The 25,673-nt window shown below is 40.3% G+C and overlaps 1 protein-coding gene and 1 long non-coding RNA gene across 2 annotated transcripts; one reads left to right on the top strand and one right to left on the bottom strand.

The window, feature by feature from the left end:
- Positions 1-71: 71 nt before the first annotated feature.
- RBX1 (ring-box 1) lies at positions 72-10,589 on the bottom strand. Its single transcript, XM_063395990.1, has 5 exons — positions 10,445-10,589; positions 8,628-8,706; positions 2,824-2,894; positions 1,545-1,630; positions 72-249 (listed from the first exon to the last, which is right to left on the bottom strand). The coding sequence occupies exons 1-5, from the start codon at positions 10,520-10,522 to the stop codon at positions 237-239; spliced, it is 327 nt and encodes a 108-aa protein (XP_063252060.1). The 5' UTR covers positions 10,523-10,589; the 3' UTR covers positions 72-236.
- Positions 10,590-10,617: 28 nt separating this feature from the next.
- Positions 10,618-18,055, top strand: LOC134549903 (uncharacterized). The gene is made up of 3 exons (XR_010080208.1): positions 10,618-10,877; positions 14,160-14,283; positions 15,540-18,055. It is a non-coding gene; the product is annotated as an uncharacterized LOC134549903 (long non-coding RNA).
- The last annotated feature ends 7,618 nt before the right edge of the window (positions 18,056-25,673 follow it).

The raw sequence follows: 25,673 nt of genomic DNA, 5'->3' as shown, positions 1-25,673 counted from the left end.
AGTCCCTGGTCTGCAGCTAATTCTCCTCCCTCATGTTCTGGCTGCCTGCTCCTGAAGACAAGACAAAAAACTGACAGGGAGCTCCAGCAAGACTTTATTCAATGGTATACAATAGGAAGAAATCAGCATGAAAGAATAATCATATACATTACTGACTTGCCAAGTCACTGAAACAGACCTATAGTGACAAGAACAACTGAGTTTGATGACATAACAAGAAGCGTGTGACCATCTCTCTAGTGTCCATACCTGTAAATAAATAATATGTTAATACTTTTTTAAAAATTACAATTCATAGGATGCTGGTTTCAGTGAATTTATTTTCATTCTACCACAGCATAATTAACATGTAAATGGGATGAAGGTAAAATGCTGTTAAGGAAATCTTAGGAAGTTCTCCACATTTCACCTCCCCTAAAAGTCTACCCAGACATCAGTAGAAGAGCCTAGGCAGTCCATACCACCATGTGCAAGAGATCTCAGTACCAGTTATCTTTTGCCCTGAATCCCACTTCAAATATATCTGGCATGAAACAAGGCCAAAGCTTGTCGCAGCCCCAGAAGCAACACTAAGCACACATCAGAAGATAACAATTCATGTCTGTTTCTCATCATGCTGCCCATGCAATATGAAGTGATTAGCCAGGCAACATGGATTCAGTTTTCATTGTGTGTTCAGGAAAACATCTTCATATCAAAACTGTGGTACTTCAGTTGTCATGTCAATGATGATTTGCACAACTGACTGTGTATCAGAGCCCAAACACAGTCCTCAAAAGTTATAATACTTGTTTTGCTTTGTTTCAGTCTGGACTCTGACTAGATTTCTTTTTTAAGTGGACAGGGAGAGGAACAATCCGCGGTTAAGAAAAGATTACTAGATCAGTGGTGCAGAACTAAGCGATAGGCAAACTTCCTAACTATTCTCAATGGATAATTACCTCTCAAAATATAATTATTCATCAAAAATCCATTCTTGGATCTCCTACTACTATTCTTAACATAAGACTTTAAAAAAACATTAAATGAAACAAACAATACAGCAATTATAAATAAATGGGCCAAAGCTGCAAGAGTGACTACATGGACACTTGATTTCCAAACACTAGGGAATCAGCTGTATTAATTTCTTAGGCTATCAGAGTTATAAAATAAATCATCTAGATAACAGGGACCCAAAAAGATGTCTGGCACCTCAGCAGAAACACTTTGGAACCCAAGCAGCTGAATTCAGGTCATCCTCTAAACCCAAATTGCTTATGCAGCAGCAAAGTATTCACCTGAGACTTCACTTCTAGCTAATCCCATTTCTGTCCTCCTCTCCATTCATTAGAGAGAATGTCAGTAGAAATCACTATTTTTAACAGCTCCCACACACCCCATAGCTGTTCAGACTTCCTTCAAAGCTCACCTAGAACCAGGTGACTAAGGAAAGAAGCCGTCTGAACAGCTACTATAGCCTCAGACACACCAATCTGACACTGATCATTTGTATTTACAGGACAAGTGGACTTTTCATCTTGAAATCTGTGCAGGATACTTACTTTTGGAACTCCCATTCCCTGTTGTCCAGTGGACATACTTGGCGAGTCTTGAGCCAGCGAGAGATGCAGTGGAAGTGGAAAGCGTGCTGGAAGACAAAGTTCAGATCACATAATTTCAGAATGCATGAATGCATCTCAATGTGAAAACTACCACTAAAAGCATCACAGTAAGAAGAGAGTAGCAAGAGTTTGCAGGCAAAAGTGGGGACAACTGATCAGTCAATTAGCTGATAAACACCGAGGAACTGAGCCACATTTTCAGAGAAGAGGAAACATTAGTGAAACGGCAGCAGGGAGCCTGTTCCACAGTGCATGTGGTAGCAACTGACTGACTTCTGATGAAGAAGGGAGTGAAGAGCTTAGCAGCTGCTAAAATTGGCAGAGCAGATGCTGATAAGAAGCATAATCAGAAAGAAAAGAGAGGATTTCAGAGTGAGTAGCAGGGATGATATGAATGTATACATGTTGAAGGAAGCTTTCTGTCAGTTTGCATGAGATACCAGAGCCTGAATAAAAAGGAATTTGCAAAATGAGAAAGAAAAAAAATTTCTCATTTATGTGTTTAATAAGGGCATCCCTTCTCTTACCCCATACAGCTACTTAAAACCAAGGTTCCACTTGTGGTGACTCTCACAACAACATAATTTTGACACTAGAATACCCTGAAATGGTTAAAAATTTTGCTTTTGTCCTCTGCAAACAGAATTGTAACATTTATAGTCCTGTTCCAGCATTATTGCCTTGTAACTCTATCCCACAGCACATTAAAGAAGGGACTGAAGTTATTCCACTGTGGAATAGTTTATTTTCCAACTCAGGCCCAGGCTACCGAGGTATTCAAGTTTGAAGTTTACATGCTAGTGGGACCAGTTGATTTGATCTTCCCCCAAAACTGGAAGAAAATCACCTGGTTACCCTAGACTGACTCATTGAATTAGCCTGCACATCAACAAATCAGCCAGGCTGACATCCAAGCGATCCTATTACTGGGAGAAAGGAAAAGGTATAACTCCTTGGCAAACCATGATCAGGAAAATCATGCTCAGAATGAAAGATCTATTATTCTTTAAAAAAAATTATTTTTCACCCTTTGCTTCTGTGTCTAATTACATCTCTCCAGCTTTCATTTTCTTCTCTCTTTCCTTTCTACATTCTAGTAAACATAAGGACTTTAAAATTCTTATTTCTGGTGGATTATGTGAAACATGCTACAAAACTCTGTCCCACATCTTCAAAAAAGGATGAGAATATCACCCCACAAAATAAAAGTTTTCCTTACATTGCAGACGCCCCATGCAACTGTGCACTCCTCAGAGGTAGCCGATGCTTGGTTGGCTTGACACTCTATGCCTGTGAAAATAAAGATTGAACAAATATACACAGGAGTTGAAGATGTACATGCAACACTAATTGGTTCATAATAGCAAATGTAGGCAGGGGAGGAGAAACTCTTTTGTGGTATTTAAGACACCAGAAAGCATCAAGAGCTATGGTTTAATGTGTACTGTTTTTCCAAAAGTATCATATCAAAACATACTTAATCGTGACTTCCTCCTTCCTCTACTTTTTTAGTATTCCAAAGTTCTGGAGGGCAACAGTACATAGCTCATCTGATGGATGCATGTCTGCTTCCCAAATTTCAAGGATAAATATTTTCATTTTTTCCTCTTGTGTTCATAGAGATGTCTTTGGCGATGAGTTGCAGTATGTTTACTTAAACTCCTTACCCAAGTTTCTCTCAGTATAATTTCTTATATGTTCCTGTCACATGTTATGTACTTTATTTGGAAATTAATTTACTCATATAATGCTGGAGTTTGCTTATCTTTATTTTACAGCCTTGTGACAGGTAAGTACATCTCAAAAATCCACAATAGGAAACAAAGTATGATTTGGACTTTTTACACCTTGGAGCTGAGTACCCAGGTGGATCCCCAACCCTAACTATTTATGAGTTTGGGTTATGTTTTGGGCTTTTGTGTCAGATGGCATGGATGAACGAGATGAAAAAGAGTGAGGAAAGAAGAACAACACTGACAAAATAAATCCTACAAGTCAGTTCTCCATTCTAACGCCAGAGGAATTCACTTCTGCTCCAGCTCAAGAAGAAACCTCAGAAGAAAAAAGGAAGAAAAATTTTCAACTCCTCCACTAGCACAAACACTTAACACTAACATTTTACTTCTTGCTGAAGGATGCCTTCTTTAAGAGTCAAGCCCAAATAATTCAAAAAGATCTGCTGATAGATGATCAGCTTAGAACTCAATACATAGGCTTGCTGCATTCTTGTTTTGCAGATTTTTGTTTTCCTGGCAAAGAAGATGTCTGAATGAGCTCCAATTCTCTGTTCATTCTTTGTGTGCTTGAACATGCTTAGAGGAAAAGGAATTTGATTCACCAGTTAAAGATTCAAAAACTTCCAAATCCCACAGGTTTGTCTGAAAAATGTGATCTCTATTTGTTCTGTCCTATTCATCCCTTTCTTCCTTTTTCACACCTTTTAGGTGCAGAAGTGCACAAAATAAAAGAAAGGCCCATTTTTTCTGAGATGCAAGAGATGTCAATTAACCTTGGTCATTAGGAACTACTCAAAACAAGACTCACCTCTAAAGAAACTCAGTAGCAACAGCTGTTCTGCAAGATTTGAGTGAACCTGTATTTCCATATGGTTTACATCAAAGATATGATATACCACAGCAGGAAGTCCAAAGCTCAATCTCTTGCCTGTCTATAGAAGAAAACAAAATCCAGTACTTCTGAAAGATCTGATGTCTTAATTCCTCAATCTCTCAATACATACAGCAATAAAACGAAATCTGATTAAGAATATGGAAGATGCTCAAGTGCCTTGAAGAACTGCAATTACTTTGGATACTTGTATAAAATCCTACACTTGAGATCATCGCAACAATTTTACTGTTACTGCAGTGTAGACTCACCATCATGGTGCATAATATATTAACTTTTAAATATCTGGCCAGAGTCTGCACAGTAACAGATAATGGTGAGAAGATGAGTAGTAGGAAAAGATGAGGAAATTCATCTGAAGAGAGAAAAGTCAAAGAGTAAGCAAAATTTAACTCAGAAAGCCTTTGCTGAAGGCAAGGAAAATACTCCAGCACACAATATACTTATTTTGTTTCTTCTCTTTCCTTGCTGCAAACAAAATATTGGGCATATTAGACATGAAGTCCATCAGCCCATTTTTTATGTAATTTTGTCTTTTTTTTTTTTCCCCTCAAGAGGCCCTAACATTAGAGCTGCATGAACTTTTTTTTTATTTTTCAGGACTTAAAAGGACTCTGCATCTTGCCTAGGAGTCAGAGGGAAGAAAAATGGTTTAGATAAGAGGCAGCACTGACATTCATTTCAGTATTACTCAAACTTTCACTGACAACCTAAACTTTCACTGACAGTCTAAAGTATGACAGTTCCAAAAGTTTAAGAGGACAGATGAACTTTTGTGGAAGCGGTTGAGGAGAAGTTCTCTGGTGGTGGTGGAAAGCCCTTCCAACAAGACACCCAGGTTTAGCTCTCTCATCAAACACACTGGAGACTACTGCTAGCACTGCTACCTTTGGCTGCCAAAAAAGGGCCTCCCAAAAGCTGGAGCACTTTTTGGTCTCCTGCTTGCTTCATTTCAGAAAAGGACAATATATCAACAAATAAAAAACAAATAAGAAATAAAACACATGGACAATCTCCATCCTAGAATGAAAGCTGATGATCCTGGCTCTTGCAAGAATGAGAAGCTATTTACCATCTGCTGACCCAAAAGAAGCCGTAAGAGACTGATAGTAACAGGTACGGGAGCAATACTGAATGACTCTTCTGTTGCCTTGATTTTGACAGAGTATCTACAGGTGAGGACAGAAAGACACAGCTAAAACCTGAAATACATGCAAATAATTGTGAAAGATGCAATGGAAGCATTTCAAGTCAAGAAGTTGAGGAAATGCATCTTATATAATGGCAGCTACTGAATCTTGACATTGTAAGAACCAGCCCACTTCCTATGCATTTTCTATTGCAGAAATCACCTGTATATTTACACAACAAGATATAAATCCAAACCCATTCCATCTAATAAACATCCTGAGATTCTCTTCTGCATTCTACACTACATACCTATCTTTGTGAAGTTAGATTCATGGTACTTGGCATGTTACCGTCAAAGCAACGGAACAGTATTTTGATAGCACATTTTACACAGTTCAAAGCTATACTGGTCATTTTACTACAATAAGGCATTACATATTTCATACCAGAAGATAATCCAATACACTAAACACACTATTAACACTCCCCAACTTACCATGTCGCAGTGACAACAACAGAGAGCAAGCCTTTGAAGAAAGACTTAAATAAAATCTAGACAGAACCTGGGTCTTTCCAGAGAAGAATTAAACCAAAATGCAGAAAATCTACTCATTCCCTCTGTGCACTGAATACAAACAAAGCTGAGGGCAGGGGGGATCCTCTGAATCACATTATTACTAAGTCATAAGGCACAGGGGGAGAACTGCATGACACCTTAACATTGATGCCTGTCTTTACAACATTAATAGCCTTTCATTACCATGACTGGCATCACTTACCACTCTTCTAGTGTTTTCCCTTTCTAGGTTTCTCTTCATTGCTAGGAGTGTGAGACATTTGTATCCCGCATTTTCTCAAATAGAATCTTGTGTTGTTCTTCCCTGCACATTCTATTAATTTTTTCTCAATTTGCAATCACTCTTCACATCTTATGTTTGAAAATGTAATTAAAGGGTTTTTTAACAACATTAATTACCTGTAACAAGGAAGTAAGCAAATCAGAGCCAACATTGATCTCCGAATACCAATTTAGACATCCCTTCTACTCTGTATGCTGTCAATTTTAGTCCATCATTTGCAGTCCAGGCTACTCATAACACTGCTCATATAATATAATATTATGCTTGAGCAACTCAAAAAAGAAAAAAAATTACCAATGCCTTTTTCCGTTTCTGTTTTTCCTAATCTACCTATATATTCTCAACCTCCACCCACATACTGGTAGGACTTTAAAAAACATTTTAAGAACTGATAAACAAAATTTACTACTGAAAAATAGCATTTGTCTATTCTCCTTCCAGCTCCTTCACACCTCTTCTTCATTCCGTATGTCCTATTTGCTATTTATAAAAAAATGCAAATATATGAGACTGTATTTTGTCTGTCATGGAAGGTACAATTAATTTTGAGGCAGAATGATAGAATGAAAGACATCAGCATCTCCTATCTTAAAATACATCCCTCTTATCATGAGTAATTATCTTGAGTCACAAGACTTTATATATTTATTCTATACATTTGTGAATTCTATAAATCTAACTTATGTTCTAATAAATCTTTGAAATTCCATTTGCCTGTCAACAAAATGTGTTCCTTTCTAATATATTATAAACCTGAGAGACTAAGTAGTAGTCCAGTGTCCACCTTCTTTTGAAACTTCTTTCCAAGATGGTATAGGTAAGAGATACTTTAAAAGGAAATCTTTACATTTAAGGACCTCAACTTATTTCATAATCTCTGTTCTTTTTAGTATTATCATTCCCTGTCTAATAATCAAAAATGAAGAAGATAGGCAGTAGCTGGCTCAAAATACAAATATATCTGTCTCCAAGAAGAGAAGTAAACCTGGCTTAACTCATTTTCAGACCAGTGTGTTATGGTGTGTTTTCTCTTTATTTAAAAAAAAAAAAAGCCCCCCCACAAAACAAAACACAACAACAACAAAACCAAAAACAACAAAAAACCACACCAAAACCAAAACAAACAAAAAACCCCAACAACAAAAAAACCACAAACAAACAAAAAAACCCCAAAAAACCAACCAACCAAACAAAAAAACACAAAAAAAAAAAAACCACCCACAAAAACAAACAAACAAACAAAAAAACCCCAAAAAACCAAAAACAAAAACAAACCCACACAAAAAAACAAACAAAAAAACACCACCACCAAAAAAAACAACCACCCAAACGAAGATTCTGAAAGTAATTTTGTAATTATTGTTTAAATATGAAGTAAAAAATCAGGTGCATCCCTCAGTAGCTGTTTCTATAAACGTGAAGTCTCATTTTTCTGAAGTGTTTTATTTCCACACAATCTTACTGACAGGAGGCTGCTAATAGTAATGGTTCCAAAGGTGACCACATAAAACAAGTGCAACAAAACTATTCCAATGGGATCAGGACAGGCCATGCTCAGGCACTGGGCTTGTTTTGGGGGGTTCCACCAGCCTCACATTTTAGGAATACAGGCAGATTTCTATCTGGGGTATGTTAAAAGATCTTTTGTCCCTCATAACTGAAACAAGACAACCATTTATGGTGCCAACAGTACTTTGTCATTTTTGAGGAGAAAAAAAATGGGTTTGTACTGATTACCAACACTCTAAGTGACTGAAAACAGTGACTTCAAGCATACAGACCTATTTCATGATAGAAATGAACCATCAGGATTATACAGCAAAAAAAAAAATCAAACCAATATTGGCAATGAATGTCTTTTATTTTGGCATTTGATTACTCTCTTTTGTCAGTGAGTAAGTACTAAGTTGGTTAGGCAAGGTAGGTTTTATAGAATGAGGAGTCAAATTAATTTGCTGGTCCGTGCCTTTCCTTGCCAGACACAGAGTGTTACATGACTTCATCTTAATGAGTATCATCAAGAAGTTGACACTCATAGCAACCTCCCCAGCTCTGAAATACAATATCTCTCTTTGTAAGCAATACCTGTCAGCCCTGAATAATTTCAGTTCCTCTTTATTATTGCTCCTTTTCTTCTTTGTTGCATTCAAAATACACTCAGCAGCATCATGTCAGTTGATCTGGCATCAAGTGATCCTACCCTTTACAAGAAAAGGGTGAGGGAGAAGAAGTATGGTGACAAAGGTCACCAAAATTGATTATGAGACTTCAGTATTACATAAAGTACAGATTAGTAGAAGAGTTAGTTACTAACTGAAAGCTTTGCTGAATTATATCCTCAGCTGGGGTATTTTCAGCTGTTTATCACACAGAAGTCCAGACTGTGTTCCCCTCATTTACTTACATAGATCCATAATGTGGTTTCTGCAAATGGCACAGTTATCAACCACAATGTCCCATGCCCACAGAGCTACGGCATTCCACTGGAGAGAGGGGGGGAAAAAGAAAAACATTGTTTTGATTCATTTTACAGTGGATAGAAATTATCCCTATTCTTCAAGATCGCATTCATTTTTGAAATAGACAAGCTAGGATATTTAAGAAAATCCAAATCTTAGAAGTCCAGAGTAATTCTTCATCACGAGTTCAGGTTACTAGGAAGTAGTGGTATATTCCTCTCACAAACCTCCCAGACAGAATGTTTCCTTCCCACTTCAAAAACAAGGTAACAGTTCCCCCCGCCCCTTTCTTTTTTCTTGTGAAACAAACGCAAACATCTGGTTTTCTACTCAAGATCCAATGGCAAGGATGCAGCTCATGCCAAATCCTCAATTTTCCAGTAATCACCCTTAAGAGCATTTGGGGTCAAGAACTAAATGTCTAATGCTACTCTCCACTGAATCCTGAATAATCTTCCCTATAAAAGCAACAACCTATCAGCAAGGCTGGATATAAAAATTTTGAAGTACTACCAAATCAACCTTTCAAAGACTTACTCTATACATATAAAAAAGTAATACCACTGTCCCATGCTACTTCAGGGAAGGGTTTGAGGACTTTAGGGCAAACTATGCAGAAAAACATAGTACCTTTTTATTCCTGAGGTACTCATCTCTCATGGACTTCATCCATACTTTAAGGCAGCTGAGATAAAAGTTCTCAGCACCCTTATCTCTCCCATACACTCCAGTACTGAATCTCTTGTCCCACCATGGACCACACATCTGTACTGAGCCACACATGCAACAAGTCTTGGCACCTTGCTGGGGAGGAGGAATGCCACTGACACATAAATGATGCCACTTCCTACCACTGTCATTATATCTGTCTCTATTTCCAAAGGACAAGCAATTATGCCACCCAAACGCAGCCTTCTGCACAGATCCAAGGGTTCCCATCATCACTGATGGCAGCTGCATTTCAAACAAACTCATCTACCAGCAGGAATCACTGGAAATGTTTACTGATACTCAGTCTAGGGTTATTTTTCCTCATATTATACTTCAGTACAAGCCCACACTTGTCCCTGCTTCTTTACACCCTCGTGAACAGCCTCACATCACCGTGACCCAGCTAACAAACTGGTGGCACTGGATAGGAGAGCGATATTATGGCTGCTCTGAGCGAAGAGGTAAAGCCATGGTGGCATGAGAACATTTGCTCACTAACACGTTGTTATAGCTCGATTTAAATAAGGAGAAAAAAAGCCACACACATTTGCAGAAAACATTTTACGCAGCACATGGGGCTGCCCAGGAGGCTGGGCCACAGGGGCCGGGGGTGATGGGGAGGCGAACGAACTCCCGCGCTGCTCGCCGGCCCGAGCTGCCCGGAGGCTTTGGGTATGGAGTAGCCGAGGCCCATCGGGGCGGCAGCGTCCGAGGGAAGCGAGTGGCGGAGCCCCGACCAGGGTAGCCCCCGGCCGGCACAGCCCCGTCGGCGCCACCGCTCCTGCTCCCGCCCCCGCCAGCCGCACCTGCTGATTTGCCATCTCCGGCTGCACGTTCGGCAACCCGCCCCAGCCATTGGCTAGGACGCACGCCAGGATTCCCCACAGGCCTCGCCTCGCCCTTCCCACTGCTCCCGTGAGGAACCGGGCGCCCGGCTCCGTGAGGGAGCGGGAAGTTGCCTCCTTCACCGTCCCGCTCGCCGGCATCAGGCCGGCCCCAGCCCCCTTGTCCCTCCGGGAGCAGCCGAAAGAGCACGCCGGCGAGGCCTCACTTTCTTCACTTCGAAGCGCTTCTTGCCGGCGCCGCTGTTGGTTCCGCTGGGGGTATCCACATCCATTGCGGCCGCCATTTTGGGTGCGTGAAGCTACCCGTCCGCCTCCGCGCGCCTGCGCGGCACGGCGGGGCGGAGGAGGGGGGCGGTGGGAGGGGTCATCGCATGGCCGCCCTCCCTTTAGCACCACCTCCCCCACTTCGGCGTCAGGCACGGGGCTGAGGGCGCGATCACGTGAGCGCGCTCCTGAGGGCGGCCCCCAGGGCGGGGCCGCGCCAATTTACGTCATCAGTCCGCCAGCAGCTTTCGGGCTCTCGTTAGTGTCTCACTACAATCCTGTGGGATTTGCCTCCCTGCCCTCTTCACATGAGGAGCTTCAGCCCTCAATAAACTTCGAACTTGTTTTCGCCCATCGCAATCGATGCATGACGAGGTGGGGCCCGCGGTGTTGCTGCTGTAGCCCTTTCATTATCCTGCAGTCCAGTTTTGTTTTTTTTTTAAAGGAACATGGAATTGCTGGAGACAGGATGCGTACCTTGCGGCACACGATTTGGGGTTACAATAGTTACAGTCAACATGGATTTAAAAGTGTTGCCAGAGCTGCCCAAGCCTTGCCTGTTCTGTTGCAAGGATGAATACGACAGGCATGGGAGCTGGTTCTGGGAGCTTACTCAGCCAGCACCTTCCCGAGAAGGTCAGTGGTATTATTCCCCATGATACAGAAACTGAAGGCAATACACTCCCCAGCAGGACAACTACAGGTCTTGAAATTTTGCAGGTCCCTGGAGAGGCAATCCCTCTGCAGAGCCACCCCTTCTAAATCCATTTGTACACTGTGCCGCTCCATGGATGTGAGAAAGAGGAGGTTGCAAAAGCACTAAAAGGCCATTCTCTTGCATAGGTACACGGGTATATGGGTAGCAATATCTGTACTCTATTTCTCATAAGTACTTTGGCCCAACAGCGCTGTTCTGGTCGGACTCTGTTTGTACCCATCTTTCTGTGTTCATACAGCTTTTTCCTGAGACCCAGTGCTTGCCAGGGTAGGGTGTCTGGCAGTCTCCAAATAGAATTAAATCTAAACTAGGGACCTGCAGTAAGAGTAAGATTATGCTGTCATTGGATGTGTTGGAATAATTTTAATATTTGGATTGGGATTAATATTTGAAACATATGTAACACTTGTGCCTTGATTTATGCACGTACCTATATGTTTGCAGTGTCAGGCTGAGCCTGAAAGTGGCACAGACAATAAAGGTAAGTTTGAAGAAGAAAAATGCCATCCCTTTTGTAAACACCCTTTAGCGCCTCTCATTACCTACATGGAAAGCTTCCATTTCACTGAACTTTCCCCTAATGCTGCTTGGTATGGGGCATTTCTATTGCTATAAATTGCAGCTGCAGAAATTCAGGTTTCTGTCCTGTTGCTCCATATCCAGGACTATTGCAAAGGAGTATTTTGAAAATGGGAGTTGGGTGCTTGAGAAAGTGTACTTTTCACCTTCAAGAAAATAGCTCTTTTAAAGCAGAATTTGCAAGATTTCTTATTAATAGAAGAATCAATTCTAACCCTAATTCCTAAATGTGTTTGGCAACATCTCCAGTAGGACATTTCTCAGTAAGAAACCAGGACATTGATCAAACATATAGACTAGGGCATACACATACGAGAGAGACATTAACATTCATTTAAATGACCACTGTAGTATAACATTATAGAGTCTCCTCCTCCTTATGTGATGTCACCAGGAGGAGGTGGTTGCCAATGGGGTAAAGCCTGCAACCAGCAATCATGTGGTCTGATTTATCTTTCCTTATCTGGCAGCAAAAACAATGTAGCAAAGCAGATCTCAAGTTAAGTCTTGCTAAAAAAGTGGGGGTGTTTGTAGGAAAAAAAAAAAAAGGATAGCAAACATGGTGCAGGACAGAGCACATATCACATATGCATGTTTAATTAATATTTACTGATCTGTGTATGCAGGTACATTTTACCAATAAGTGCATTAAGAGAGCTCCAGTACACTTTGCAAAGTGAAATTAGTGACAGTATAGTCCTGCACTTCATAAAAAGGGCTAAGCTACCTTCTTGCTTGAAATAATATCTTTTCTGTTGATTTTAGTGCCATCTGAAATGTTTTTCCTCCTTGTAAAAGTGCATCTCCTCAAACCTGTTTTCCCCTCTTAACGCTATATATTATGGATGGCTGTCAGGAGCTGCTGCAGGAAGAAAGGCTGCAGCTTTGAAAGGCATCAGTCTCAAAAGGAGTGTAACACTTTTGTTACACTGTGGTGTACAAATGTACAAATGTGGTCCACATTACCAGGGATGCTTTGAAGAATGAATAATTTTTCAAATCTCTGGGACATGCAGGGGAAAAAAAGAAGGCTGCCAAATAAAAAAGGCAGGGAGACAGATTAGGTGACGTGACAACTACTGTGAATATGGTTAGTCCCAATTAAAATGAGACAAACTCTCTTCCAATTGTCAAGGTCTGTTCCAAAAGGTAAGGTACCGCCAGCCTTTCAAAACCAGTGTCATGGATTTTGGTCACTGCCCTTGTCCTTTACATTCATTCTGCTGGTGGTTTGTTGTTTATTTTTCTGCAGTCACCAACATTATCCTGTATGTGAGTTATCCCTCAAATGCTTCTGTCCTCTGTACACACACTCTTTGAACATGTGTTCCTTACTAGACTGCTGTAGAACTGCTCCTGGAGGGGTGGCTGCTTGCAGCCACGGCTCTGCACCTGCACAAGGACCAGGCAGAGGGCCTGGTGGTGGTCATACTGATGCAACTTGGCCCTCTAGAGCAGAGGATCCACATGGCAGTGGGAGGATCCCCCACATCTGAGTTAAAAGGAAAATGCAGACAGGAAAGGTGGATTTGCTTAGTCCTTGCTGCCTGAGCTGTTTACATTCTGCTTCCCAGCCCCAGAGATGAACAGTTACCATGACTCCACGATGACAGGATGTTTCTGGGGCACTTGGGTTACTGAGGAAAAAAATTGTTCTGAAAGAGAATTGCAGCACTTTCAAATGCTCTTAAGAGCAAATCATGGGAGTAAGAATGGGCCTTCCAAGACTGCCAGGAGCAAAGAGGGGGGAAAAAAGGGAGGTGGCCCTTTTCTAAGTGCTTACAAACACCAAATTTTCTCTTGCCTTTTTCTGCTTTACCCTCTCAATGCTGTCTGCTTAAGTTGTGTTTTCAATGGTGCTCTGAGACACATCAAGCAGAAATTGCCTGGTATATGGGACTAGTTGCCAGTCAGTGGTTGCCATCCAAGGAGCAAAAATCAGGTGCACTTTATTACTTTTAAAATAATTTTAGGGCTGACTGGCTGGCTGCCCTCCAGTTGCTGGTGCTAGTAAAATTATCTGAGTTGCCTTAGCTGGGATTTCTAGCACGCTTTGCTTTTGAATGCACAAGCCCACAAGACAGCATTCACAAATTACTGTTGGGGAAAAACTGAATCTACAGTTATTCCATGTTGCCACAACACTTTCTCAAAGTTCAAGAAGTAGGCAAACAACCTCCCAAAAAAGCTCTGTACAAGGCTCTGTAGCATCTCCAGATTCAGTGTGCTTGGCATAGGGAAATTAAATTCAGAGAACAGAGCCAGAGGGGTAAATGAAGCAATATATCCCACAGATTTTTGGACCAGACTGTTCTTGCTTTCTGTGGAAACCCAAACCCCCCTTTGTGTGTATTTTCCAGATGATGGTCACATTAAATCCCATATAGTACCCCGTCTTTATAATCCATTATTGAAACTTCAGGAGAAAATGGGACCCTCCAAACTGGCAAAACAGAACAAGAAGAGGTTCTGCGAGAGGACCAGGTTGTAGCATTTAATGCAATGATGACTGATTGTTGCTCTTCCTGTCTCCTGGCATTTTACCTTAAACTGCTTGATAGCTAAAATAACATGCAACCATTGTGGCAACCTGCAGGAAAGTGAGTGCTTGTAAAATCCACTATATGTACTGACTCTGCCCAAACTCCTGCAGAGCCTTACCCCACTCATGAATAAACAAGCAACGGGAGCTGTGCCTGCAGGCTCAGCAAATTACACTGTCCCCACAGTGGGCATCTCAGGACCCACACCATTCCTAACAATCAGCTGCAGCTGATACAGAGGAACACAACCAGGACAGAGGGATCCCAGTATGTTACTGTGAGAATGCAGGGCTGATTCCATTCTGCTTTAACAAAGGGCTTGAAGCTATCCCTCCTATGCATGAGCACTCCTGTGCTCCCCATCTTAATCCTTGCTCCCAGCTAAGGAGCTCTATCTAGGAAGGAATCTAACACCAACCCCACCTCACTGCCATCCCTTTGCAGTTCTGGGCATCAAACTGTGTACACTGATCTCATCTGGATGTGCTGCCACCTCCCGAGAGAACGCAGCATCCCTGGCTTCTGCTCAGAGGAAAGGAATCGTTCCACAGCTAGGCTCCCAGCCTGCATGGAGGGCCCTGCGAAGCCAGGACTCTCCACTGTGCCTGCAGCCTGGGGAGGCAAGATGTGGGCCCAATAGTCGCCACAATCTCTAGGTCAGCTGTAGCCTGAGCAGCTCTGTTACTCACAAGGCTGAAGAAGCAGGAGGGCGAGACTGCCTAGAGCAACAGAGAAAAAAAAAAGTATACACAGGAAGGACTTGGAAGAGTCCTGGGGGCTTGGAAGAGGGCTTGGAAGAGAGAAAGAATCTTTAACCTAAGCTAAAATCCCAATGAGATGTTAGAGACAGCCTAGGATTGTAACTGAGAGAGAGGACAAGCCTTTCAGAGAGTAACTAACAGGAAAGCAGTAGCAATGGAGTTGTTTTAAACGTTAGTCAATTCCAAATTTATAAATACTTTTATTAATTATCAAGAATTAACAAAATGAAATTTAGGATAAGCCAGCAATCAGAAGTTCAGTGTCGAGTCCTGGGATCGGCACTGGGTGAACTTTAGCTACGGCCTCTAGCGCACTGTAACTCCCCCGTTCACAAATCCAGTCTTTTTGGGGTTTCCTTATATACAGTTTATTTAGCCAGGGCCAGAGTATTTCTTCACATTTCTTAGTCCTCCGTCTTTTTCTTCATATTCGTAGGAGTTTCTTTCTGCTGTCTGGTCTGTTGAATGGGTCTTCCAAGGGAAAATGAACATTAATTCAGTTTCTCAGAATCATGAATGGAGAGGTGGAATCGTGAATGGAGAGAGGCATTCCACAGAAAGTGAGGTGAGATCCATATCGTTCCTGATAGCTGGATCGTTCACAGTTCTACCGCCCAAGAGGACCCATCTGTCTCCGGATTCACCTTCTTTTCTGTTGTTAATTTTGTATTTCCAGGTTTCCTGACAGGGGTATTGTTCATCCCAAATTCCTGGCAGAGACAGTTGTTCATCCTAAAACTCCGTCTGTCCCAAGCCCAAACGGCTTTCTCATTTTATTTTACAGAACATTTCTTAAATTACATTTTGTATATACAATAAACACAAATTATTTCATGTCGTTTATCACAGAGATGATTAAGAAATTTTTAAGGGCTTCTTGTCTTTTTTAGTCTTCCCTGAAGAAAAGAGAGAGCTTTCTCATGAATTTTCAGTTACACACCATGAAGTAGAAAGGTATCATTCATCTTCAAATGCACAAGTGTATTAATATCTATACACAATTGTAATAAATGTAGTGAGTTAATTTGTGTTTCTTGGGGATAATAACATAATAAAATAATATATGAAATAAATTGTAACTTAAATTTCAGCCACCATGGAATTAGAGTTCCTAGGCTCCTCCACCCAGTAACTATTATTCAGGGGGTCACAATAAGGTGCCGGGAACTGGAGATGAGGAGATTGGCATCTGAAAGGAGGACACATTAAGATAAGAAATCAGTTCTCCTCCCATGGGCTGCAGAACCATCAGAGGACCATCATCACATGGATCCCCGGAGAAGAAGGAATAAACTTCAGTGTCCATTCACCCACAGGAAACCAGAAACTGACACCTTGCAACACAGGGGGAAACTCTTTTCAGCTGGCCAGAGATGACTATGAATTCGAATAACCAACCCTGGAAACAAAGAAACTATGGGGAAATCTTGTGCCAGGGGTGAAATAAAATGTATAAAATCTGAGCCCAAAGCAAGGCAAATTTGTGAACTTTGAGGGAACGGCAGTGTGCCAGATACTGTGTTCCAGTTCACCCTTGATGATTCCCCGCGTCAATCATCAGTGTAACTCTTCTGGGAGAGTTTTGCTGAAATTCTGTAATTTGATTCTTTTTAATAAACCAAAATTATATTTGTAATTGAACTACTGGATTGGCATTTATAACAACAATCATCACATATTAGGCAAAAAAAAAGTTGTGACTTCTATTAGTTAACGATTCAAAATGTTATAAATGCTAGGACAATTTATTACTAAATTTTATAATTTCGTTTATTAAAAATTCAAATCACAAAATTTGGAATCAAATTTTAGAATTTTAAGCAATAAAAAAACTCCCCCACAAACAGCGACACTTACTTGACAGAGTTTCTCTTGGGAAAAAGAGAGCCAAGGGTGACTCATAGGCACAGACCCTGGCTGTCTGTGTTTCTAGCTGGGTACACGAATTTGCCATGTTCGAGGCTTGGTTTTTATACTCTTTATTCTGCCTCTGGCAGTATTTCCCCATATTTCCCTTTGTTTCTTGGTTGCTATTTAAACCCATATTTGTCTCAGGTCGGATTGAAAAGAGCTCCCCTCCCAAGTCCATGTGTTAATGTTCAGTTTCTATGGATCTTTATAGTTGATGAATGTTCGAGATATGGGTGATATTGCTTGATGGTCTGTGAAGGTGGCTCCCGAGGTGTGAGTTGCTGATACCGGCTCATCTCAAGAGGTCCCCTCCCAATACTTGAGAAGGCTGCAAAGTCTTTTGTTCCCTTCTGAATGGAGAAACCTCCTAAAACATAGACTTTTACCTGATATAAATTTATACAGCTTTATAATTTTCCAATTTACCATAAGAACATGAATTAATCATCTCACGTTTTTCACAAAAAGATGTTTTTTCAAACCATAATTAAGATTGTTTTGATATTTGACTCTTCTTTGTGCTCTGTTTGGATTTCTTCTTACATTTAATTTTACCCTAGGAGTTCCAAGATGTATAATTCTTGGGGTTTGAATAAATATGTTATCACTCTAATGTATTTTACTGTAAGTCATTGCCATATGGCCTTACCTTTGCTTCCATCTTCAGGATTTTTTTTCACTTTTATAGTATAATTTCCCTGCCATATGAGGCTTTTTTGGGAGATGGCATTCTGTGATTCTCACCTGAGTAATGCATTTACAAGAAAAGGTGAGAATGTGCTATCTGAAAGATGTGATTATTTCTCTTGAAGCTTAAAACTGTAAACTCTGTGAGTTTTGTACTAAAATGTACCATTCTAACTTAGGTTTTTAGGGATATAAAATTGAACAAGTATAGCAATTAATGGAAATTAGGATTGTAGTACAAACTTAAATTCCTTGTGAACTGATAACTGTAAATTAATCTCAGCAATTAGACATAAAACCTATTTTCCTCTAGTGTTCAACTCTTTGAAATTTTAATCAACTTTAATAATAAATTGGAAGACTGATAAACTGTTTCTCTAAGGTCATTTAAGACAAGAACTGCACTAAATGCCACATTTCTGAAGGACTCAATTTTTAAATTATTCATAAGGTAATAGAGGAATTGAAATCCTCCACAATATTGCCTATATTCTGTTAATAGTCACTGAATGAAAGGGTAGGAGGGAGTTCTTTGATCAAGTAGTTTGAGCACTTTTCTATTACTGACATTGCATTTCATCTCCTCAATTTAGTACTGAGCCTGGTAGTTCATGTGTGACAGCACCAGATCCCTCAGTAAGGCTTCAAGCCTTGATCAGAAAGCTTGTAGAGGGAGAAGGATAAGGTGGGGAATGGCTTCTTTCAGTCATCTGCTCCAGCTGTTAACCACCCCATCATCAAAAATCTATGCACTTTTTTTTTTTCCCCATCCCTTATAATGCCTAAACAGGCATTATGGCAGGATAAGGAGCAGCTTTATATGTTTAATGTACCTGCACTGCCTTGACAGTGGAACTGTGACTGTACTTTGCGAAAATGTCTACAACTGTGAAATTCATTCGCATTTCTAAATCCACAGAACTGCACAACAGGGCCATTCACAGTTTAGCAAGAAGGACAAAGAACCAGAGAGGAAAGAAAGAAAATGACCAATGAAGACACGTGTTGCATGACTCTCCTCTGGTAGAAAAGATCTTGGATGTGTACAAACACAAAAAAGAAAATCAAGTCTTCTGGTAAACAGTGCCATCTCCTTTTTATTCTTTCTTCCCCTAGTGTTTAACACAATCTTGGTGTGTTTAAAAAATAAGTGTAATGATACAAAAGGGTCTGCAAAGTGACTCCTGTGGACCTGGATCAACACTACACTGGCACCTGTCCTGCCTGCCCCTCTTTTTGCCATCATTCTTGTTCCCTTCAAATAAGCAACTGTGCAGGACATAAATATTGCCCAGACATTATCTAAGTCTTCCCTTTATTCCCTGGATCATCTGGCTTTCATTTCAGACTACTCATGCCAACACAAAGTGAAAGAAACCTCCAAACCTGAAGAGTAAGTGCAAAGGAGAGAACCAAGTAATCCTGTGAATCGATATTGCCTTTTGGGTGACATTCTGCATTCAGGATTTGGTGTTTCAGGAAAGGCCCTTCCTTGTGTGTATTCTGTTACTTTTGATCACTTTAACCACCTCAATAGCAAAGGTCTTTCCTTAAATGCTCGTTGTTTGTTGCTCTTGCTTTACATTTGAAATCTAACAGGCATAACACAAACTTTTCCTAATGCTACTTGGTATACTTGCATTCCTCTGGCTACAGTATATTTAACAGACAAGAAATACAGTGTGGCAGAGATGTTTTCATCCTGTCACCTGGTATTTCCAGAACATTTCCATTGGAAAGCTTGCTCTAGATTGTATGCTGGAAGATATGAATGCAACTGAGTGTAGTTAAAAGGAGGGATGACCTTTTACAGGACCCATAACCTGGAATTGCCCTGGAAAAAATTTTGGGGAGGGTCTGACGCAGGCAGCTTGTCCCAACCCCAAACACTGACTAGGAGAATGTCTCTGTTAAACATTATTCCACACCTGGAGAAGAAGGGTTGTGAGTTTATGTACAAACACCATGGGCTTTTCTGCACACTTCCCTTCTCAATTTAAACAGATGAAGCAGATACACCTTTACATTCCTTTCTTCAGTAATTAATTCAAGAGAAGTGCCTAAATCACAGAGCAATGGCAAACTGAGCACTCAGTGATGGATAATCTCTATAATTTGTTTTGAATTCATTACTTCCTCTGGCTTGAGAACATAGTCATGTAATTTTGCTCTCTTCTCAAGCTCTTCCATTCAGTCTCTTGTAACCTGCTTGCACATGAATAATTATTTCATTTTATCTGGAGGTGGCTGGACTGATGATAATATTTAATCCATTTCAGGAAGTTTTAGCTGTCACCAGCATCTAGAAACAACAATTACCCTTCTTTTTAAAGTTTGTTATTTTTTCAATAAAGTATTATTTTACCGTAAAATAGAAGCATTCTTGAAATTTATACTCGTTGCTGATATCATACCCTCTTCCACCAACTTTGAAATAGTTACATAAACCAGGAGATCAAAAACAATCTTTATGATAAAAAACTGGGCAAGGAAGATGTAGATTCTTTATTTCTAGCTTTTTTTATGCAAAAAACACATTTTATAAAAGAGTAACATTTTAGCCAGAAGATGAACTGGTTAGCAAAAGTTAACAATATGAATTGCAATTAATTTTGTAGCTGTTTAATACATAACAATTTTAAAGCATCCTTTTCACTGCTCCCAGTAAAATCTCCCAAGTAAAGAGGTGAGATTAGACTAGTCTTGAACTGGCATTCCAGTCTCTGACTGGAAGCGTGATCTGTACAGGCTGCTATTACATATTATACCCTCAGCTGGTCTTCATAAAAAGGCCAGTTGAAGTATTGCAGAGCCTGTGGAAATAGGAACAAGTGTTTCAGTGTTATCCCAGCAATGTTTTAGTTGTTAGTAAAGGACTTTTGCTCCAATGAATTCCAGTCTTGATGGAAGTGACTGATGTTCTCTGTCATACTCCAACGAGTATTTGAAACATTAATAATTAACGATGCATTCAAATAATGGAAAAAAAATCTTCCAGCTGATCTGGCCACCCCTTTACTGGAAGGATCGCTCTCTATGTGAGAGTGGCTGTGACTGTGCTGATCGAGTGTAACAGAGCAACAGGTTCCCTTACGAGCTTTTGAATGTGGGGCAGAAGGAAATGTCTATTCTGTGAGAATGCAAGGTCTCTATGAATGTGCTAGTGCTAATGGCAGAAGCCACAATTCCCTTTTTAATTAAAATGCTCAGTGTTACAATAAAAAGATGCTTTCTTCATTTATTTTGCAATTTCAGTTAAAATAGACGAGTGCATTGGGTTTATCCTAAAGTATGTGATGAAACACTTCATCCCTTTGTTATATGGACAGTTTGTATCTTCCTGGGAAAAAAAGATTTGACATCTTGACAGCTTTCCATCTGTTTTCCGTGCCTCATAGTAAATTAAAAAATAATAATAAGAAATAAACAATCATAAAAAAAATGTTGCCTTTTTAATATGCTCTTTCCCTGACCATTCAGAAGTTGAAATGACCTCAATGTAAATTCAAAGACAGCACACAGATATGTACTCTGCCTTGCACACCTACTCTTTTCCATGCAATAAGAATAAAGCATGCAAAATACTGCCACAATCATCTGTTAAAAAATAATATTGTTTACAGCCATTTTATAGAAGTTCTTCAGATGTGTGGGCAGTCCACCGCATAGCTACAGTGCTTAGGGGATGGAATGGCATTTGTACTACTCATGTTCAGGTTCTCTGAATTTAAATTCAGAGGCAGTTCTTATCAGGTGAGACAAAGGACACACTTCCATCCCAGAAATATATATTTGAAAATTGTATGCATATCTTGGTGGCATATGCCTGTGAATCATAAAGAGAGGAAAAAAATTAACTTTGCAAATTTGCATGCATGTATTATTTCTTGTCCTGGAAATAATTTAATATTTTTTAATATACCCTTGAATTTGCAGAGGGATGGTTTCTACAGAGCTCCCTAATGTTCATTACATTTGTGTAATAAATGCCGAGCCAATTCCAAATTAATAAATTATTTTATTAATTTTATAAAAATAATTGGACAGAATTTCGGGTAAGCTAACAATCGAAGAATCAGTGTCGAGTCCTGGGATTGTCACTGGGTGAACTTCAGCTACAGCCTCTATTGCACCACAGCTCCCTCTGTTCACACTTTCGGTCCTGTGAACCCAGTTTTTATACAGTTTCTTTAGCAGGACCAAGTATTACTCCATGCTTTCTTTGTCCCTTCAGTTTTCTTTCATATTCATGGGGGTTCATCCTTGCCACTTGGTCGGTTGAATCAGCTTTCTTTCATACTCATGGGGATTCATCTTTGCCATTTGGTCCATTCAATAGTCTTTCCATGGGGAGATGAATATTAGGTGTGACTTCTGGGACTCGAGTACTGAAATGTGTGCTGCTGGTGGTGGACCACAGCCCATCTTGGTGGTAATGGTTGGGTCGCTCACAATCCCACCTCTGGCAAGGACCCATCTTCCTCGGACCCCCCTCTACTTTTATCTTGTAAATTTGGTCGTTCCCTGGTTCCCGGCAAGAGTCATTCCCGAATCCATCTACCCCCTCTCCAAGCCTTGTATGATTTTACTATTTATTTCAAAGGGCATAACTTGCTTTATATTATACATACATTATAAACACAAATTACCCAACATCATTTATCACATTAGCATTTTATAAGCTGCTCATGTAAACTCTTGAGCTTTCATGGCTCTCATTGTTAGTTTTAAATATAGCACAATTCATACTGGCTCTTACTGCTGTCTAATTTTGGTTGGGTTTTTTATGTGGCTCCTCAGCTGCAAAGAACAATGGCTTGCAGTTGTTTGAAACTTTTCTAATCTCTGTAAACCTGCTACTGGTGTCCTTTTTCCCCCTGCATATTGTAACACTCTAAGAAATTAAGTTGCTTGTATTTGTCATGAAGATCACTTATCCTAGACTGCAAACCCAGATTTCATATTACAGATGGGAACCCAGAATTTTTAGATGACAAATGGAAGTCTCTTCTACCATTGTGCCATTATTTTGGTTGCTCCACAGATATAAAAATCCACAGTTGAATTGTCTAAATAAATTATTTTAGTAATTAGTGCTCCTTATTCAAAGAAGACATGCAAATAATTCTCAACCAAACATTGGTTATTGACTTGTAAGTTAATGCATGTAATAAATGTAAAGCAAATTCCAAATTAATAAAAGATTTTAATAATTTAAAAAAAATCAATGGACAGAATTTCGGGTAAGCCAACAACCAAAGAATCAGTGTCGAGTCCCGGGATCAACACTGGGTGAACCTTAGCTGCGGCCTCTATCGCACCATAGCTCCCCCAGTAGACACCTTCAGTTCTGTGAGTCCAGTTTATAATACAGTTTTTCAGTGGGACAGAGCATTACTTCATACTCTCTTTGTCCCTTCAGTTTTTCTTCATATCCATGTAAATTCATCCTCACCGTCCAGTCAGTTGAATAGTTCTTCAGAGGGGAGATGAATATTAAATACAACTTCTGGGAATCATGCATGGAGATGCATGTCTCTGATGGCAGAGCAAGGTCTATTTCAGTGATAATGTTAGCAGTCCCATCTCCGGAGAAGACCCATCTTCCTCGGACCTTCTCTCCTTTCTCTTGTAAATTCGGTAATTCCCCAGTTCCCGGCAGAGTAGTTTTTCAATTCCCGAATCTGACTACCCCAGTCTCAAATTATTTTTACCATTTATTTTAAAGGGCACAACTTGATTTATATTATACATACATTATAAACACGAATTATCCCACTTCATTTATCACAATGCACTTTTTAAAGTGATCCCAGTATCACTCTTATCTTTTGGGCATCTGAAATTGTTAAAAGTAACGTGAATTGCCGTTTTCTACAAGAAAAAGGCAATTTCTACATAGGGCAAAGAAAAATGTAATTTAAATAAAAGTGTGTATAATTTTGCATATTAATGTTTTTAACAGCAACTCTCCTGAACAGAGAGAAAACATTTTCTATCTAAAAAAGCCCTCTTAATAGTTATTCTTGTTACATTTCTATGGACAATTCAGATAGTTTTTTTTAAAGTCCATATAAAATACTGTTATAAATGCCAATACAATATTCTAATTAAAATAATAATTTGGTTTATTAACAAAAGATCAAATTACAGAATTTCGGTAAACCCACCAACAGCGGAGATACTTGATAATTTTTACCCGGGAAAATGCCAAGGGTGAACCTTGAGACACAGAACCTGGCCATCTGCTGTCTCCCCCTAGGTTCACAAATTTGCCTGTTTCAGGGCTTGGTTTATATACCCTTTAATTTGCCCTTGGCAATATTTCTCCATATTTCCCTTTGTGTCCATGCTAGCTATTCAAATCCATGGGTGTCTCCGGCTAGGTTCAAAAGAGTTCTTTCTCTCAGTTCATATGTTAATGTCCAGTTTCTATAGATCTTCATGGCTGATGAATGTTTGAGATATTGTTGATGGCTTTCACAACTCGGAGCTGGGACTCGATGGGGTGTTGGCTGGCTGTGTTGATGGCCCCGCTGATTGCTTATCTCGACAGAGCTTTCTCCCAGTGTTTTCCATTCATCCTCTTTCTATTTCTGGACAAGACGATCTAGGGTGGTACCTGCCTTTTGTTTCAACATGAGGTTACGAGACACACTGTAGCTCAGGTCCACACCTATCACATACACATATACAGTATTTTATAGTTTTCAATTTATCATTAACCATAAGAACATGAATTAATCATTTCACATTTTTCACAGTACTGAGAGGAGCAAAGCTTATGATTTCACAAGTCTTATGAGGAAAGGATGTTTTGTGCACTAATGTGTTTCATCAGTATTCCTGGGAATCTGTGCAGCTATATGTAGTAAATATTTCCCATATCAATAAAGCGATTCCTCAGTGTTCTGGGTTAGATTTGTTTCTTTTTTACTTGTAGAATTTTTTTCCCATTAAGTTGCTAGGAAACTAACTACTGGGTACTTATAGGTACTTAAGCAAAACAAAGAAGTGGCCAAAGGAGAGGAGTGTAGGACAGTGGTTACACCTCTTTTGATCTCTGGGAGTTTCTCTTGGAAGGGGAAAATACCTCGAGTTCTGGAGGCAGGTAAAGGATGGGGCTGGGAGCAGCTGCTCTCTCTCGCTCTCGGCATGGGAAGCAGGAGAGTCAAGCTGTTGCTTACTGCGGGGAGAATTCACTGTCACTACTGGAGTCCAGTCCTAGGGGCCTATCATCATCTTCTCGTGTATCCAGGAATTCCGAGCTCACCTTTTCCTGTCCTGCTAGAGCTGGGCCGCCGCTGTCCCGCTGCCACTGCTTCTACGTCATTCTGGGTCTTTGCTTCACTGTAGCCCTGCACTCCCTGCCTCGCCGGGACATCCCACAGTTCCAGCTACCACTGTGGAGCTTCTGATACATCTCATCCACCAGCCCGGAATTTCTGCTTATTCCTGCTGTTCCAGCTTAGTGTTCCTCAGAGTCCTGCAGGGGTACCGGGATCAGACTGCCACAGGGTTTTGTGAAGCAAAACCTCTCCTTCATCACCTCCTGTCTTGGCTGAGAAGGCAGTCACAAGGTTCCTCGTTCTGTTTTGTTATTAATGCCAATATTTATTGCTGTTTGTTTGCCTTGTCACACACACTAGTAAAGAACTGTTATTCCTACCCCTCATATCCTTACCTGAGAGACCCTTGATTTCAAAATTATGATCATTCAGAGGGAGGGGGTTTACATTCTCTATTCCAAGGGAGGATTTTTGCTTTCCCTAGCTGTCACAGTGGACACAGAAAGAACCACATGAGGACACGCTGGTGAGCGAAGCAGGAAAAAAGGACGAGTTTATTTACAAAACTCAGTTTTATACATTTCCTATGGGACCTGCAGATTGGAGGATGGAATTCCACCTCTCAATCCACATTGGTCAAGCCAACTGTCAATCACCTTTCTCCTCCCACCTACAAATATGTA

This window comes from Prinia subflava, chromosome 4 (assembly GCF_021018805.1).
Source record: "Prinia subflava isolate CZ2003 ecotype Zambia chromosome 4, Cam_Psub_1.2, whole genome shotgun sequence".
Taxonomy (NCBI): Eukaryota; Metazoa; Chordata; class Aves; order Passeriformes; family Cisticolidae; genus Prinia; species Prinia subflava.
This window is presented reverse-complemented; position numbering and strand designations above follow the sequence as displayed.

Coding starts and splice junctions, on each gene's coding strand:
- RBX1 (XM_063395990.1), bottom strand. CDS start 10,522: ATGGCGGCCGCAATGGATGTGGATACCCCCAGCGGAACCAACAGCGGC. Junction 2,895..8,627: donor AAACCACATTATGGATCTAT/GTAAGTAAATGA, acceptor TTATTTTCACAG/GCATAGAGTGTCAAGCCAAC. Junction 1,631..2,823: donor TTGCATGGGGCGTCTGCAAT/GTAAGGAAAACT, acceptor TTTGTCTTCCAG/CACGCTTTCCACTTCCACTG.